General features: G+C 37.9%; 1 protein-coding gene across 3 annotated transcripts in view; it reads right to left on the reverse strand.

Moving 5' to 3' along the window:
- The window catches only part of dcc (DCC netrin 1 receptor), a 167710-nt gene that overhangs the window by 6641 nt on the left and 144366 nt on the right, over positions 1-16703 (reverse strand). For 2 of the 3 annotated variants that reach the window (XM_052555810.1, XM_052555808.1), the window contains exons 23-27: positions 16317-16479; positions 13176-13399; positions 12972-13088; positions 10649-10801; positions 6228-6434 (exon numbers count right to left, since the gene is read on the reverse strand). In XM_052555810.1, the coding sequence (XP_052411770.1) occupies positions 6228-6434; positions 10649-10801; positions 12972-13088; positions 13176-13399; positions 16317-16479 (864 nt within the window). The remainder of the gene's footprint in view (positions 1-6227; positions 6435-10648; positions 10802-12971; positions 13089-13175; positions 13400-16316; positions 16480-16703) is intronic. The other variant, XM_052555809.1, reaches the window with a different exon arrangement.

A 16703-nucleotide genomic window follows, 5' to 3' on the forward strand; every position in this document is an offset into this window, starting at 1 on the left:
TACAAAAATATAAAAATAATATATATATATCTGTCTAAGGACACATAAGGTTTAAAAACTGGAAGAATAAGAAAGAGTCACTCTTACATTAAATATGCAGTAAGGTGCAAAAAACACAGCAGTCTCACTACTCTGAAGAAAAGCTAAGCTGAGAACATCACACATCTCCATTACGAGTACATTATGAGAAAAGACATTCATGTTTGCAACAGCTCCGAGAGATCCAGAGCGCCGGAGGGGCTTGTTAGCATTCGCTCCATGCTAACTGCTCAATGTTTTTCTGATATGGATTTTCAGTCAACTGTAAAGCAATTTATGGGTCGTGTACGTGCTGCTACTGAAACTCTCCTGCTCGTGCACGCTCATGCTAATCACTCTTCAACTCAACGTTCAATTTCACACCATTAGAGAGTGAATACAAATACCCATGATACTAGTATTCTGAGCAGTTTAAAGGGGTTTGCTGGACTAGTGCACTAAAACTGGCCTGATGAACCACTTTAGGTTGGTTTTGTCCAGCGGGATGACACTGTTTTCTCTCTTTTAGAGAGATGCAACTGGAGTGGTAAGTGATATTATCGCTGTCATTTCTCTTCTTGTCGCTTGTCCAGAGATGATTAATGCTCATTAACGTCTGCCACAGATACAGCCAAACGCCAAACTTCGACTCTCACAAAGAGACGTGACAAACCAGCTCTTAGAAGACGCTTTAGAGAACACATCTTCAACCGCAATTCATGACCTTCTTCTGCTCCAAACAGATCCTCGTTCAGCGGGATTGAGGTCACGACGAGTGCAGCGTGTTAGATTGAAACACAGATCGGTCAGTTCACTGAGGACTCTCAGAAACACCATCGGAAGCACGGATGGGTCACATTTCAACCCCAACCAGAAGAAACATGTTTTTGCAGTTTGCATGACGAAAATTAAGTCTGATTTCATTATTTTTCTTTGCATTACAGTAGTGAGAATTTGAGAGTTTATTGATGATGCATTATTCAAAGGGTGAAGTATTAATAAAAAATTAGTAGTATTTGCTGATGTGTGTAATTAATGCTGATTAAAAATAAACCAAATGAAGTCCTACAACAATGTACAACAAATAATAACTTAAACTCTTTAAACTTTCAAACTCATACAGCAACCATAATTATTTGTGTTTTATTTTGCATGACTCTTTTTAAAGCCAGTGCATAATCTTTTATTTTATTTTTTGCATTACAGTAAATGCACTACAAAATGGTAAAGTATTATACAACAACGAGAATCTAATGAGAAACATAAATGAGAAGCTCCTTAAACACAGAGTCACAAATAGCAGTGGAAATATTTGAGCTTAATTATCATGAAAATAACGTCAGTATATAAAAAGACTTAAAATAAGCTTCATTTTCTTCAAAACCATATTAAGGGTCACAATTCAACTCAAAACAAGAAGAAATAAGACTGTTTACATTGCATGATGAAAATGAAGTCTATTTGTAAAGTTATTTATTTTTGTTTGCACTACAGTAATGAGAATTTAAGAGTTAATTGTCTTGAAAATAATGATGCATCGTTTTAAATGATGCAAGTATTTTTACATAATGGTAGAATTTCTGGATTTGCCCTTGATTTATTCAGATTTAAATAAATGAATAAATAAATAAATAATAATAAAAAAAACATTGTACTGCAATAATGAGAATCTAATGAGAAACATACATGAGAATAATAATTTAAGCTCCTTAAACAGGAATTATTTGTGCTTAATTTTCATGAAAATTATTTCAGGTTGAGAAATAAACACGCTGGCTCTAAAATAAGCCCAATTTTTGTCATGCACAATATATTTTCTTTTGTTTTGGGGTGAAATGTGAGCTGTTTTCATGAGATTCTCCATTAGTCACCACTCCTCTCTCTCTCTCTGCTCCTCTTTGTCTTTATTTTCTGACAAATTGCGTCTCTCGGTTGAGGATGGTGTGTGTTATGGTGTGTGAAATGGCTGGATGGTCTAAAGCGCTTCAGGTGCGTCTGCCGCATTATCCCTCACATCATGGACAGCGCTTTAAAAAACCCATTTAACTGGTGGTGAAGTGGCCATCGCAGGCGTCAGCTCCGAGAGAACGGACAGTTTCTGTGTGTTTATTTCACAGTGTTTCTTAGAGACACCTGGTCAGTATTTCACCTCATCCTGGGAAAAGAAAGGCTAGATAAAATTGAGAGGAATCACCTTCACCAAAGACAGAACACAAATTTGACAAGCCGTAAATGATTCATTTAAATCAACTAAATTGTCAGAATTCAAATGCATGAAGGATCTCCGGTGTCAGAGCTTCTCTGGGTTGTCTGATGCCTTTACGCTGAAAGAGACTCTGGGATGACTGACATACACTGTACAGGCTGATGGACTGATCCATCTCTCTCGGGCAGGAAGGAGACGGCTTTAAATTCTTCTTTAAAAGATGGATGGACTCCTCTGAAACAAGAGGAACAAAGGCTAGTCTGTGAAGCTCACGGACAGTAAACATAAACCCGACAGCCCTCAAACGCTCGGCCGTCTCCTGAGGCTCCATGGCTTTTATTCTGCTGTATTTCATGTGTGTTTATCGTGAGAGTCGATGCAACCCGCTGCTGATTTACACTCTCGGCTCCTGACGACAATTAATTAACACAAGTAAATCAAAGCACTAGTGGTACAACACAAGCTGTGATAACAAACTAACTGGGAGTGCTTACTTGATCAGTCATAACTCACGACTCGAGGGAATAAGATACGATACAAAGTTCAAACAAATGATTTATTTGTCAAACAAGCCTTATTCACATGTGTTTCATGCCAGAGAATAAAACGAGAGACAGAACAACACCGAGACTGCAGTCAGAGAGACTCAACAAGAAAAAACACACATTAAAGAGCCAAGAAAACACGACTGAACCTCACAGACAGTCAGAACAGCATGATAGATAGATAGAGAGAGAGATAGATAGAGAGATAGAGAGATAGATAGAGAGATAGAGAGATAGATAACTTGACTAACAAACTAACGACAGACAGATAGAACTAACCTACTAACTAACTAACAAATGATAGATAGATAGAACCTACTAATTAACGATAGACAATAGAAAACGAATCTACTAATGAACTAACGATAGATAGGCAGACAGAAAGAAAGATAGATATAACTAACCTACTAACTAACTAACTAACGGATTATAGGTAGATAAATAGAACCTACTTACTAATTAACTAATGATGGATAGACAGATAGAAAGATAGATATAACTAACCTACTAACTAACTAACTAACTAACTAACTAACGACAGACAGACAGACAAACATATAGATAGATACATAGACAGATAGACAGACAGAAAGATAGATATAACTAACCTACTAAATAACTAACTACCTAAATAGCTAACTAAAAACAGACAGACAGACAGACAGACAGATAGAACTAATCTACTAACTAATTAACTAATGATAGATAGACAGACAGAAAGATAGATATAACTAACCTACTAACTAACTAATGACTGATATATAGATAGATAGATATACTAATTAACTAACGATAGACAGACAGACAGACAGGCAGACAGACAGATAGATAGATAGATAGATAGATATAACTAACCTACTAACTAACTAGCTAACAACAGACAGACAGAAATAATCTACTAACTAATTAACTAACAATAGATAGATAGATAGATAGACAGACAGAAAGATATATATAACTAACCTACTAACTAACTGACTAACTAACTAACTAACTAACTAACTAACTAACTAACTAACTAACTAACTGACTAACGAATGATAGGTAGATATAACCTGCTAACTAATTAAAGTCAAAAAGACAGACAGACAGACAGATAAAACTAACCTACTAACTTATTAATTAACGGTAGATAGGTAGATAAAACTAACTAACGATAGATAGATAGATAGATAGATAGATAGACAGACAGATACTAACTAACTAACTAACTAATTAACAACAGACAGACAGACAGACAGATAGATAGAACATATCTACTAACTAACTAACTAACGAATGATGGATAGAACCTACTAATTAATGATAGATAGATAGATAAATAGATAGACAGATACTAACTAACTAACTAACTAACTAATTAACAACAGACAGACAGATAGATAGAACTTATCTACTAACTAACTAACGAATGATGGATAGAACCTACTAATTAATGATAGATAGATAGATAGATAGATAGATAGATAGATAGATAGATAGATAGATAGATAGATAGACAGACTGTGTTACTCTGCTGGATTTCTGCGTGTATATTTTCTTAGGATCCTGGAACATTAGATCTGCTCTCACTGCTGGATCTTATAATCGGATGCCTGTCGAACATCTGAGCGGAAAGAGTGTCCATTCAGACTCCATTCTCAAACTTAATGGAAAAGCGTCTGGAGCCCCACATACACGAAATGGTTTGAGCAGAACCAATTAAATCCTAACTGCGGGGGAAACATGCGCTGCTGCGTCTGTCTCTGAATATCTGCTGCAGCGCTGCAGTACAGGACTGAAGATCCAGAAAGAGTCAGATCTCCTCTGAGGAAGCAGAAGCCCTGGAGCGTCAGTGTTTGAGAGAGTTTCCACACTGTTGTGATGTCTGCAATCGATGAACATTACAGCCACCGATGGGAACTCAACACACACAAACACTTACACAAACCAAGCGCTTTGTTCACTGATTCCCACTGAGAGACCCTCCGACTCCAGACTCACAGCAGATACAGCTTTACATCTCAACCGCCTCCACCTCCGGCTACAGACAGCACAACACAACCCACCAGAGACCCTCTTCTGATTCCACATCTCCATGTACATCTCTTACTGTAGATGGGGAAACTTCATTTCTGCCAGTATTATCACTAAACTGCACAGACAATAAAGAGGACAGAGCTGGACGATGACATCACTGAATCAAAAATGAAGTGACTTTAACTGGAAAACTGACTGTTTACTTTTGTTCTCCTGCATTATCCACACACTATTTTCCTGCTTAACACTGTAAACCTGCTTCGACACAATCTGTAATGCATAAAGTGCTATAGATACCCTATAGAAATGGTTCTTCTATGGCATTACAGTAACAAAAACTAACAAAAAAAACAAAAAAACCTTTGGGACCTTTCTGATGAACAAAATTTTCTTTAAAATGCATAAAGATTCTTCTGATTATTAAAATGTTACTTTCTTAAGAACTGTTCTTAACCCTTTAACTGTCACCCCGTCCTGTATATGGGATGTCTACATTTACTTCACTATATTGCAATTCAATCTAATCTAATCTTGACAAATAATATATCGTTGGAAAGGTCTAAGACTCCAAAATATATATGTTAAAATTTATGTAGGAAAAGTAAAAGATTAATTTATGACAAGAGTGCACCCTCAAAAATCTACATTATAACAGGAGTTCTGACCTTTGTTAAAAAAAGACTTCTTCATTGGCTTTTTCTCAACCACATGTTAGAAATTATCAGAAATTATATATCAACTGAAAACTTAAAGTCTCAAAATTCATCCTTTAAAACCCATTTTAAAATCAGACATTGTATTTCCATGTAAATGGTACATCAATATCATGTCACAAATTGTTTTCATTCATGAATTTAAAAAATGTAAGTTTGGATCGTGCACTATAAAGTCTATGTTCAAAAATGTGAATGAGAAAAATATATACAAAAAATATTGTTTAATACAGAGGGACAAAAATACAAGGCCAGAAGCCAATATTTTATTGTATCCAATGATATTATATTAAGAGGTATATAAACAAACATTTTAATACATTTTTTGTAAATTATTTTAAAATTTTACTGTTTTACATTACTTTTTTTTTTTTTTTTTTTTACAAATATTTGAAATTAAATTCACATTTAATTACATTTACATTACATTTCTTTTTACATTATTTTAAAATAACAATTAAAAAATATGTTAAATCAAATTCTCTTATATTGTTTTGTAACATTTCAATGTTAAGTAAAAAAAAATTGTATCTAATTTTTTTAAATGACAGTTTTAGACTTTTTTTTATTTTAATTTTTTTTTGACAAAATCAAAGGTCATCAGGGGCCTGCTAGTTTGGGCAGCTCTGCTATCTTTCTTTCATCTTTTTATTTTTAAGAGTGCAGTGGTTTACTGAATAAAAGCAGACAGTGATATGAATGTTTCCATGACTGATGGAGCTGTACCTGTCATGGGCGTGTAGACCTTGGGCTCGATGGTGCCCATGGGTGGAGGCAGGAGTGGGTTGGTGAAGCTGCGCAGGGGATGCGTGGGCCGCACACAAGCGGTCGGAATGGTGCGGCTGGGAATCTCCTCCAACCCCGATGGCTCCGACTGCGCCGTGGGGATCAGCGGCTGCGGCTGCTGCGGGGCCATTGGAGCGGCGCCCTCTGCTGATATTGTTGAGAAGAACACACAAACACACAATGATTGGAGAAAGCAGAATCTTTTTTTAAATTAAACACATTATCATTATTATTACGCAAAATATTCTCATGCATTTAATGCATCTGGGTTTATTTGAATTCGGTGCGACTCATTCCATTCCATTTCACTGTAATTATTTCAGATGCAGTTGGTATGTTGATACTGAGAGTTTGCCAAAGTCTATTAAAAGTATGAGTGTCCTGGTCATTTGAAAACTAAGTTAGAATTTTTCCAGCTGTAATCATGCATATATATGATGATTGTGTATTAACTGAAGTCAGTCACCGCAGCATTCAGCCGGTATTTAGTTTGCATCAGTAGTCATGAACTTCTCTAGCTCAGAGCTGTAGTGTGTGCAGATACCTGTTACATGCTCACTAGGAGACGCTTTGAAAACGTCATTTATTTCATTGATGCAAAGAGACCGGCAGCTGTTGCCAAAGGACCAAATCAAATCAATTTCTTCTGCTGCTAACAAACTCATTTAAAGCAGAGACTGAAACAGTGTGAACACAGGAGGAGCTGCTTCATTCAGGGCCGCCTCATCTCTAAACAGCATGAGGTTATTCTTAAACACTGCAACACTTTAAAAAAAGAGTTTTTGAAGTTATAAATAAAAGATTTTTGGAGTATTTTTAACAGGATAATACCATTTCTTTCTGTCTTTTTAATGATTTTTTTTTTTTCAACATTATATTTGCTATATAGATATACAGGTGCTGGTCATATAATAAGAATATCATCAAAAAGTTGATTTATTTCACTTATTCCATTCCAAAAGTTAAACTTGTATATAATATTCATAAATCACACTCAGATGGATATATTTAAAATTGTTATTTATTTTATTTTTGATAATTATAACTAAAAACGAATGAAAATCCCAAATTCAGTATCTCAGAAAATTATAATATTGTGAAAAGGTTCAATATTGAAGACCCTGGTGTCACACTCTAATCAGCTAATTAACTCAAAACACCTGCAAAGCCTTTAAATGTTCTCTCAGTCTAGTTCTGTAGGACACACAATCATGGGGAAGACTGCTGACCTGACAGTTACCCAAAAGACGACCATTAACACCTTGCACAAGAAGGGCAAGACACAAAAGGTCATTGCAAAAGAGGCTGGCTGTTCACAGAGCTCTGTGTCCAAGCACATTAATAGAGAGGAGAAGGGAAGGAAAAGATGTGGTAGAAAAAAGTGTACAAGCAATAGAGATAACTGCACCCTGGAGAGGATTGGGAAACAAAACCCAATCAAAAATGTGGGGGAGATTCACAAAGAGTGGACCGCAGCTGGAGCCAGTGCTTCAAGAAGCACTACACACAGACGTATGCAAGACATGGGTTTCAGCTTCACATTCCTTGTGTCAAGACACTCTTGAACAACAGACAGCCTCAGAAACGTCTCGCTTCAGAAAGGACTGGACTGCTGCTGAGTGGTCCACAGTTATGTTCTCTGATGGAAGTAAATTTAGCATTTCCTTTGGAAATCAGGGTCCCAGAGTCTGGAGGAAGAGAGGAGAGGCACACAATCCACGTTGCTTGAGTCCAGTGTAAAGTTTCCACAGTCAGTGATGGTTTGGGGTGCCATGTCATCTGCTGGTGTTGGTCCACTGTGTTTTCTGAGGTCAAAGGTCAACGCAGCCGTATACCAGGATGTTTTAGAGCACTTCATGCTTCCTGCTGCTGACCAACTTTAAGGAGAAGCAGATTTCATTTTCCAGCAGGACTCTGCACCTGCACACAGTGCCAAAGCTACCAGTACCTGGTTTAAGTACCATGGTATCCCTGTTCTTAATTGGGCAGCAAACTCGCCTGACCTTAACCCCAGAGAGAATCTGTGGGATATTGTGAAGAGGAAGATGTGATATGCCAGACCCAAGAATGCAGAAGAGCAGAAGGCCACTATTAGAGACACCTGGTCTCTCATAACACCTGAGCAGTGCCACAGACTGATCGACTCCATGCCACGCCGCATTGCTGCAGTCATTCAGACAAAAGAGACACAACTAAGTATTGAGTGCTGTACATGCTCATACTTTACATGTTCATACTTTTCAGTTGGCCAAGATTTGTAAAAAACCTTTCCTTGTGTTGCTCTTAAGTAATATTCTAATTTTCTGAGATACTGAATTTGGGATTTTCCTTAGTTGTCAGTTATAATCATCAAAATTAAAAGAAATAAACATTTGAAATGTATCAGTCTGTGTGTAATGAATGAATATAATATACAAGTTTCACTTTTTGAACGGAATTAGTGAAATAAATCAACTTTTTGATGATATTCTAATTATTTGACCAGCACCTGTATAGATAGATATACCAAACAACATAATGAATGATAGATAGATAGAAAAACAATAGAACAAATGTTAATACATATACTGAACAATAAATAAACAATAGATAAATACAGGTGCTTCTCAATATATAAGAATGTAGAGGATAAGTAAATTTATTTCAGTAATTCATCTAAAATAGTGAAACTTGTGTATTAAATAAATTAAATTCACACAGGCTGACGTAGTTTAAGTCTTTGGTTCTTTTAATTGTGATGATTTTGGTTCACATTTAACAAAAACCCACCAATTCACGATCTCAACAAATTAGAATATGGTGACATGCCAATCAGCTAATCAACTCAAAACACCTGCATAGGTTTCCTGAGTCTTCAAATTGGTCTCTGACAATCATTGACACCCTTCACAAGGAGTTTAAGTCACAACAATTAATTGTCAATAAGCTGGCTGTTCACAGAGTGCTGTATCCAGTTATGTTAAGAGAAAGTTGAGTGGAAGGAAAAAGTGTGGAAGAAAAAGATGCACAACCAATCGAGAGAACCACAGCCTTATGAAAATTGTCAAGCAAAATAGATTCAAGAATTTTAAGAAACTTCACAAGGAATGGACTGAGGCTGGGGTCAAGGCATCAAGAGCTCCACACACAGACGTGTCAAGAGATTTGGCCACAGTTGTCGTATTCCTCTTGTTAAGCCACTCCTGAACCACAGACACTGTCAGAGGCGTCTTACTTAGGCTAAGGAGAAGAAGAAATGGACTGTTGCCCAGTGGTCCAAAGTTGTGGTCAAATGAGAGCAAGTTTTGTATTTCATTTGGAAACCAAGGTCCTAGAGTCTGGAGGAAGGGTGGAGAAGCTCATAGCCCAAGTTGCTTGAAGTCCAGTGTTAAGTTTCCACAGTCTGTGATGATTTGGGGTGTAATGTCATCTGCTGGTGTTGGTCCAATGTGTTTTTTGAAAACCAAAGTCACTGCACCCGTTTACCAAGAAATCAAGAAATCTTGTAGCACTTCATGCTTCCTTCTGCTGACCAGCTTTTTGAAGAAGCTGATTTCATTTTCCAGCAGGATTTGGCACATGCCCACACTGCCAAAAGCACCAAAAGTTGGTTAGCTAACTCACCAAACCTGAACCCTAGAGAGAATCTATGGGATACTGTCAAGAGGAAGATGAGAAACAAGAGACCAAACAATGCAGATGAGCTGAAGACCACTGTCAAAGAAACCTCTGCTTCCAGACCACCTCAGCAGAGCCACAAACTGATCACCTCCATGCCACGCCAAACTGAGACAGAAATTAAAGCAAAAGAAGTCCCTACCAAGTATTGATTAGATGTACTTTACATGAACATACTTTCCAGAAACCCAACAATTCACTAAATGATTTTTTTAATTGGTCTTATGAAGTATTCTAATTTGTTGAGATCGTGAATTGGTGGGTTTTTGTAAAATGTGAGCCAAAATCATCACAATTAAAAGAACCAAAGACTTAAACTACTCCAGTCTGTGTGCACTGAATTTATTTAATACATGAGTTTCACAATTTGAGTTGAATTACTGAAATAAATGAACTTTTCCTCGACATTTTAATTTATTGAGAAGCACCTGTATATAGCGACCAATATAATGAAAAACTGAGAGATTTAACGGAAAATATAACAAACTACATATAGATAATGACCAATATAACAAACAATTGATAGATAAAGTGAACAATACAATGAACAATAGATATATGTAATGAACAATATAACGATAGATAGGGTTATATAAATAATGACGGATGGACATAATGACCAATAAAACAAACAATTGACAGATTGGATGGATGGATAGATAGATAGATAGATAGATAGATAGATAGATAGATAGGTGAGTTACCGGCAGCGTAACTGCGGTCGACGCTCAGTGTGGAGAAGGGCATGGGCCGCAGGGTGAATTTGGGGTGTGTGGTGAATCCACAGGTGGGTGACGGCAGGATGCCCGGATACTGACTGCTGTCCAGCGTGGGAACTGGGATGGCACTGACCACCGCTGGAATTAAACAGAAACAACACACACACACACACACATGTGTCAGAAACACACCACATCTCACAACAAACACATACATCAGAAATTAACCAGGTCTGTTTTAGGAGCCTTTCGGCAGCCATATCATCCTGGAGCCCAAGACTGAAGCTAAGCAGGGCTGAGTGAGTGTGTGTGTGTGTGTGTGTGTGGTGGGAGCGTTCTGGCGCACTATGGCTGCCGTCACACTATCCAGGTGGATGCTGCACACTGGTGGTGGATGAGGAGATACCCCCTGACTATGTAAAGCGCTAGGAGTGCCTAGAAAAGCACTATATAAATTTAAGGAATAATAATAATTATTATTATTAGTTGCAGAAGCACAGGAGAAGGTAATCTGCTAACCGAGGCCGATCTATTTGGGCAATTAGTTTCGATCATTAATCATGTTTAAATATTTAAACACCTACAAGAGGAAAAGTGTTTAGAATTCAGACCCTTTCAAGCACACCCATTAGTCTGTTTTAGACTGCTCAATAACAGCGATCCATGGAGCAGACGCAAAACAGCAGAATCCTATCAGGAGCAGGAGATGAATCCACACAGACTCATTCAACAACCTCTGAACCAAACAACATCAGGATACAGTACATGAGAGAGAATGATGATGCAGTAAAACACTGTAAGAGTCCACTACTGCAGAACCACAACAGCACAAGAGCGCTGACCTTGACATTGAAAACCTCACAGAGAGAGAGACAAGACCGAGAAATTGCCTGAAGTGTTTAGATTTATATCTACTAAACTGCACCAGACGAGCAACTGCTGATTGACTGCAAGCTCTCTCTCATTGTGTGTGTGTGTGTGTGTGTGAAAGAGGTTCAGCCTACACTGTCTGCATCCAAATATAACAGCAGCTAACAGTCACGACAATAACACAACATTTACATGTGAGGTTTGTAAATCAATCTTTGATTATCTGCTAATCACCAGGGATATTATTACTTTTACAGTTATACAGTATATATAGTATACAGTTATAGCTATTGTTAGTGTTATTGCTATCATTACAGTTAATACCTGATCTTTTGCTTTGAGTTCATCCAGATCCAAATAAAATAAGAAACTGATCATGGTTTGTGTGGAGAGCATCTATAGTTTCTTTTCATCGGACACATCAGAAGGTCTCGTTAGAGTCACTATGTTAATTATGCAGTGATTAGTTTCTTCTATCTGAACTCTTTCACTCGAGATTTTCGTATACCACCCTCTTATTTCCTCTCAAAACTCCACTTCCTTCCAGCGATCGCCATTTTTCCCAATCATTAACCGTGCTTTCTGTTCCCTGAGTTGGAGATGAGGCTTCTTTCATGTGGTTTGGGAGCAGGAAGGAGGTGCATAATAAATGGTAGGATGTGGCAGGGTGAGGAATCATGACAGGAGGTCAGAGAGGAGACACACACACGACTGACGCAGCTCAAACCCCGGCGGACATCAGACGCAGCCGAGCAAAACGTCTGCGAGGAGCATGTCACGTCACATGAAGAACCAAAGACCATGACGAATATACACCGAAAACCCTTTCAATAAGACATCCGGCTCATATTCACATTCACTCGCTTCTCCTCTTTTCACACTCAGACAATCTTCAGGAACGCACATGCTAGTCTGTCTGCTAGTTTGGGCTGAACTGGGTAAACTGGATTAGGAAATAAGGGTCACACACAGGACTGAATAACTACTGGAAATCCCATTTCTGCCTCAATTGCTTCCGTATGTGAATCACACTGTGACTTCTGCAGAGTCAGAAAAGCATCTTCTGCCTGTGATATCTATTGTTGGGATCCGTCTCTCTGCTCTCATGAATGAGGACAATGTTTTAATCTCACAGCACAGTCTGCAACACACTTATAATGATAATAACAGAGGAGCAATATCACTGGAATCACTATCAGAAAGATTTTTTTTATGTTGTTATCATTATCATTATCATTGAAGTTATAGTTATTTGATATTGTTACAGTTATAGGTATTGTTTTTGCTATCGGTATATTTCTCCCTATTGTTATTGTTCTGTTTCTAGTTATGGTTATTATTCTCATTGTAATTACAGTTATATTAATATCTATAGTTATCACTGTAGTTATGATTTTAGTTGTAAACAGGCGGTAAATGTTTGAATGCAGTGGCTCACGTGTGTTGCTGGGCTGAGAGTCCAAGGGAATCATCATCTTGGTGCGCGTGGCCCGGCGGGCAGCTAACGATCGCTCTAACGTGGAAATGCTGCTGGAAGCCTCATCCCCGTCTGCACCTGAAGAAGAGAACCACATGACCTTCAACTGCTGACACATACACACACACACACACACGTTAGCGGTCGAAACAATGAACGCCTTACCTGAGTGGCTGCTCTTGCTGCCCATCTGGCTCTCTGATTGGCTGTTGCTGACTGGTGCCATCTCCTGGCAGCTCTGGATTGGCGACTCGCGGTCGGAGGGGGCGGAGCTCGAGGGTTTCTCTATGTTCTTCAGCTCCATCTCCTCATGATGGATCCAGAGGTCAGGAGGTCGTAGATCTTTCTGGCTGCCCTTTCGTTTCCCAGTGCTGTGTGTCGCACGTTTCCTACAGGAACACAGAGATATATTATTTCACGAGTTTGCCTGTTCATTCAGCCCTGCCAGGTAATAGTTAAACAAACTTGGCTTGCTGTCCGTGATGGAGGCTCGAAACCCGAGGCTTGGCTTGAGCTCAGAGTAAGCAACCCCCCATGATGATATGGTATGGATGCAAGAGAAGGGATTCAAAGGAGGAGAAGGGGTGGTGGTGGGATGCCGATTGGATGACACAATCATTAACCCATCTCTTTTAGAGAAATACAGACTGGTTTACCTTCTTCCTTTCATTGCACAAACACTTGCAAAAACACAACCGAGTCTCTGCCTTTCTTACACAGAACAACATCCTCGACAGCAACCAGTCTGATATTCAGCTGAGACTGCCTTGCTCTAAGTTGTTGAAGCCCTAAGACTGGCGAAAGTGGATTCCAAATCTTCAATACTTATCTTGCTTGATCTGTCCACTGCTTTTGACATGGTTAACCAGCAGATCCTCCTATCAAACTTATTGGCAAAGGGCATGTCAGGAACCACACTTCAGTGATTTGAGTCTCACCTATCAGATAGGTCCTCCAAAGTATCTTTGAGAGGTGAGGTGTCCAAGTCACAACATCTAACTACTGGTGTGCCTCAGGGCTCAGTTCTTGGACCACTTCTCTTCTCGGTCTACATGGCATAACTAGGTTCTGTCATTCAGAAACATGGCTTTTCATTTCACTGCTATGCTGTTGACACTCAACTCTACCTCTCATTCCATCCTGATGATCTGATGATAGCTGCTCACATTTCTGCTTGTCTAACAATCACCTTCAACTCAACCTTGCCAAGACAGAACTGCTGGTGGTTTCATCCAACCCAACGTTTCATCAAAATTTCACCATCCAGTTAGGCACAACAAGAAGCCTTCTTCAAGAATCAGCTAAAAACAGATCTCTTTCTTAAAAAAAGAAACAACTAACGTTTGCTTCTCTAATCTTTTAGTATTCTATCTGTTTTCTTTTTATTTATTATACAAATAACAAAAGCAAAAAAAGACCTCTAACACTAGCTTTCTCTATTCTTTTTCTATTCTATCCATATTCTTTATTTTTATTTATATAATTGCATTATAAAATAATACTGTATTAAGCTTACTGAGACTTGTTAAAGTAATTGCATATCATTGTTCTTTTGTTGAGTTTTAATTCTTCCATTCACATTGGATAGAAGTGTCTGCTAAATTATTAAATGTAAATATTATATTAAAGTTTTGTAAATGTAAATCAAATTAATAAATATACATGGATCACAAGTGTGACTTGTGTGATCTCTCTGTCTCTCTCTCTCTCTCTCACACACACACACACACACAAAGAAAGTAATAATATCACAGTTCATATTTTTAAACACAATGATGTTGTTTGTCTGCAGGGCTGCTGCTCTCACACTGAACTGTTTTGAATTGTGTGTATATGTGCGTGTGTGTGTGTGTGTGCGTGGCAGGTGCTAATGAAGTCTGAACTTGTGACATCTCACCTTCACACAGACAGTCTCACACCCTCTTATCTAGAAAACACTTCTGCTGGTTAATGTCATCATTAGAAACACTGATGATGTCACACGTGTGACACTAGTCTATAGTGTTACTCATGCCTCTTAACTCTTTTCCTGCCACTGATGGAATTTTCAGGCTTTCTGTATTTTCACTGTTATACAGTAAGGGTTTTACACATCTTCTGGTAGAGTACTGAATCTCTGGGTCAAACCAGGGTAAAGAAGAAGCAGAAACAAGCAACCATGTATGTAATCAGATGCGTATGTAAAATAATGCAATCATCAAGTGTTAAACTGCATATAAATCAAAACTTACTGAATGAAATGTTGACAGGAAGTAGCTTATGACTTGAAATTTTTTAATGTGCTGATGGAATTGATCAAGTTCATCCAGGTTTTGATCATCACTTTGAATCTGATCCTGATGTAATTTTGACAAAAACACAATTTTCTTTGGTTTTTGATTAAAATGTTGTTGTTTTTTATTTTATGAAACTTACCCACATCTAAGTGTTGATTAAAAAAGTATGCATAAAACTGATAAAAAAAAAATATTCTGGGCTATGAAAGTTTTGTGAAAATTATAAAAAATGCTGGTGGTGGCTGGCATCTTTAAAAAAAATACTGGCAGGTAAAGAGTCAAAACACTGACATATTATATTATATATTAGAGATGTAATGGTATGAAAATTTCTTATCACGATTATAGTAACCTAAATTATTACAGTTATCAGAATTATCATGGTATTTTTAGAATGGTTCAAAACTGACAAATAAATAGTTTCAGCATGTTTTGTATTTAAAGTCAACAAACAAACAAAACAATTTATTTCTGTTGCATAAACACTAAAACTATAACATTACAAAAAATACTGGATTTTAAATGACAACATGACTGAATAGCATGCACGAAATGTTCAAATAAAGCATTCTAAAATAGTAAACCTCACATATCAGCATTTAAATAAAGAAAAGGTATATTTCAAAATGATAACTGATTAATAAATAATAACGTATTTTATCCGCTCCATAAAAAAATCTATATAACTAATCCGAATTGTTTGAAAGTGTAGAATCCACATAATTAGTTTTTCATAAACAGGTGAAAATTCACAGCAGGTCATGCAAATCCAGACCGTTTTTAGTCCAGATAGAGGCTGCTCACAGAATGAATGTGATTGTAAGTCTCTGTGAATCCACTCTCTGACAGCAGGTGGCGCTTCTGGAGCAGCAGAAAAACAGGAGTTTCCCCTTACGGTATGTAACATGGATTATAGTCCATGTTACTGAAAACAGCTGTAATTATGCTGCTCTATAAGCGCCACTTACTGTCAGAGAGTGGATTTACAGATATTATATTACATTACATTATACTATACCAACAAACTCACTTCCTCTGCTCTGCGGATGAGCGGCGGGTGCAGATCAGGGCAACAATCACCACCACCACCACAGTCACGGCTCCCACAGAAACAACGATGATCACCAGCAGGTTGCTGTTCTTCTGCGGCGTCACGCTGCCATGAGGCGGCCGCATCTGACCGATCGGAGGCTCTGAAATCAACAATACTGAGCTCACAATGCACACCTCAACATTAGCACTCTATGTGTGTGTGTGTGTGTGTGTGTGTGTGTGTGCATGTCGGTTTGGACCCCTGTGTTCATCAGCACTTTAGATAAATGAGATTTGATTAAAATCAGTGCTGCATCATCCACATCATGTTCAGTCACGTAAAGGTACAATTTCGTCATAATTTACACTCATTTACTTCCAAACT

This window comes from Carassius gibelio, chromosome B5 (genome assembly GCF_023724105.1).
Source record: "Carassius gibelio isolate Cgi1373 ecotype wild population from Czech Republic chromosome B5, carGib1.2-hapl.c, whole genome shotgun sequence".
Taxonomy (NCBI): Eukaryota; Metazoa; Chordata; class Actinopteri; order Cypriniformes; family Cyprinidae; genus Carassius; species Carassius gibelio.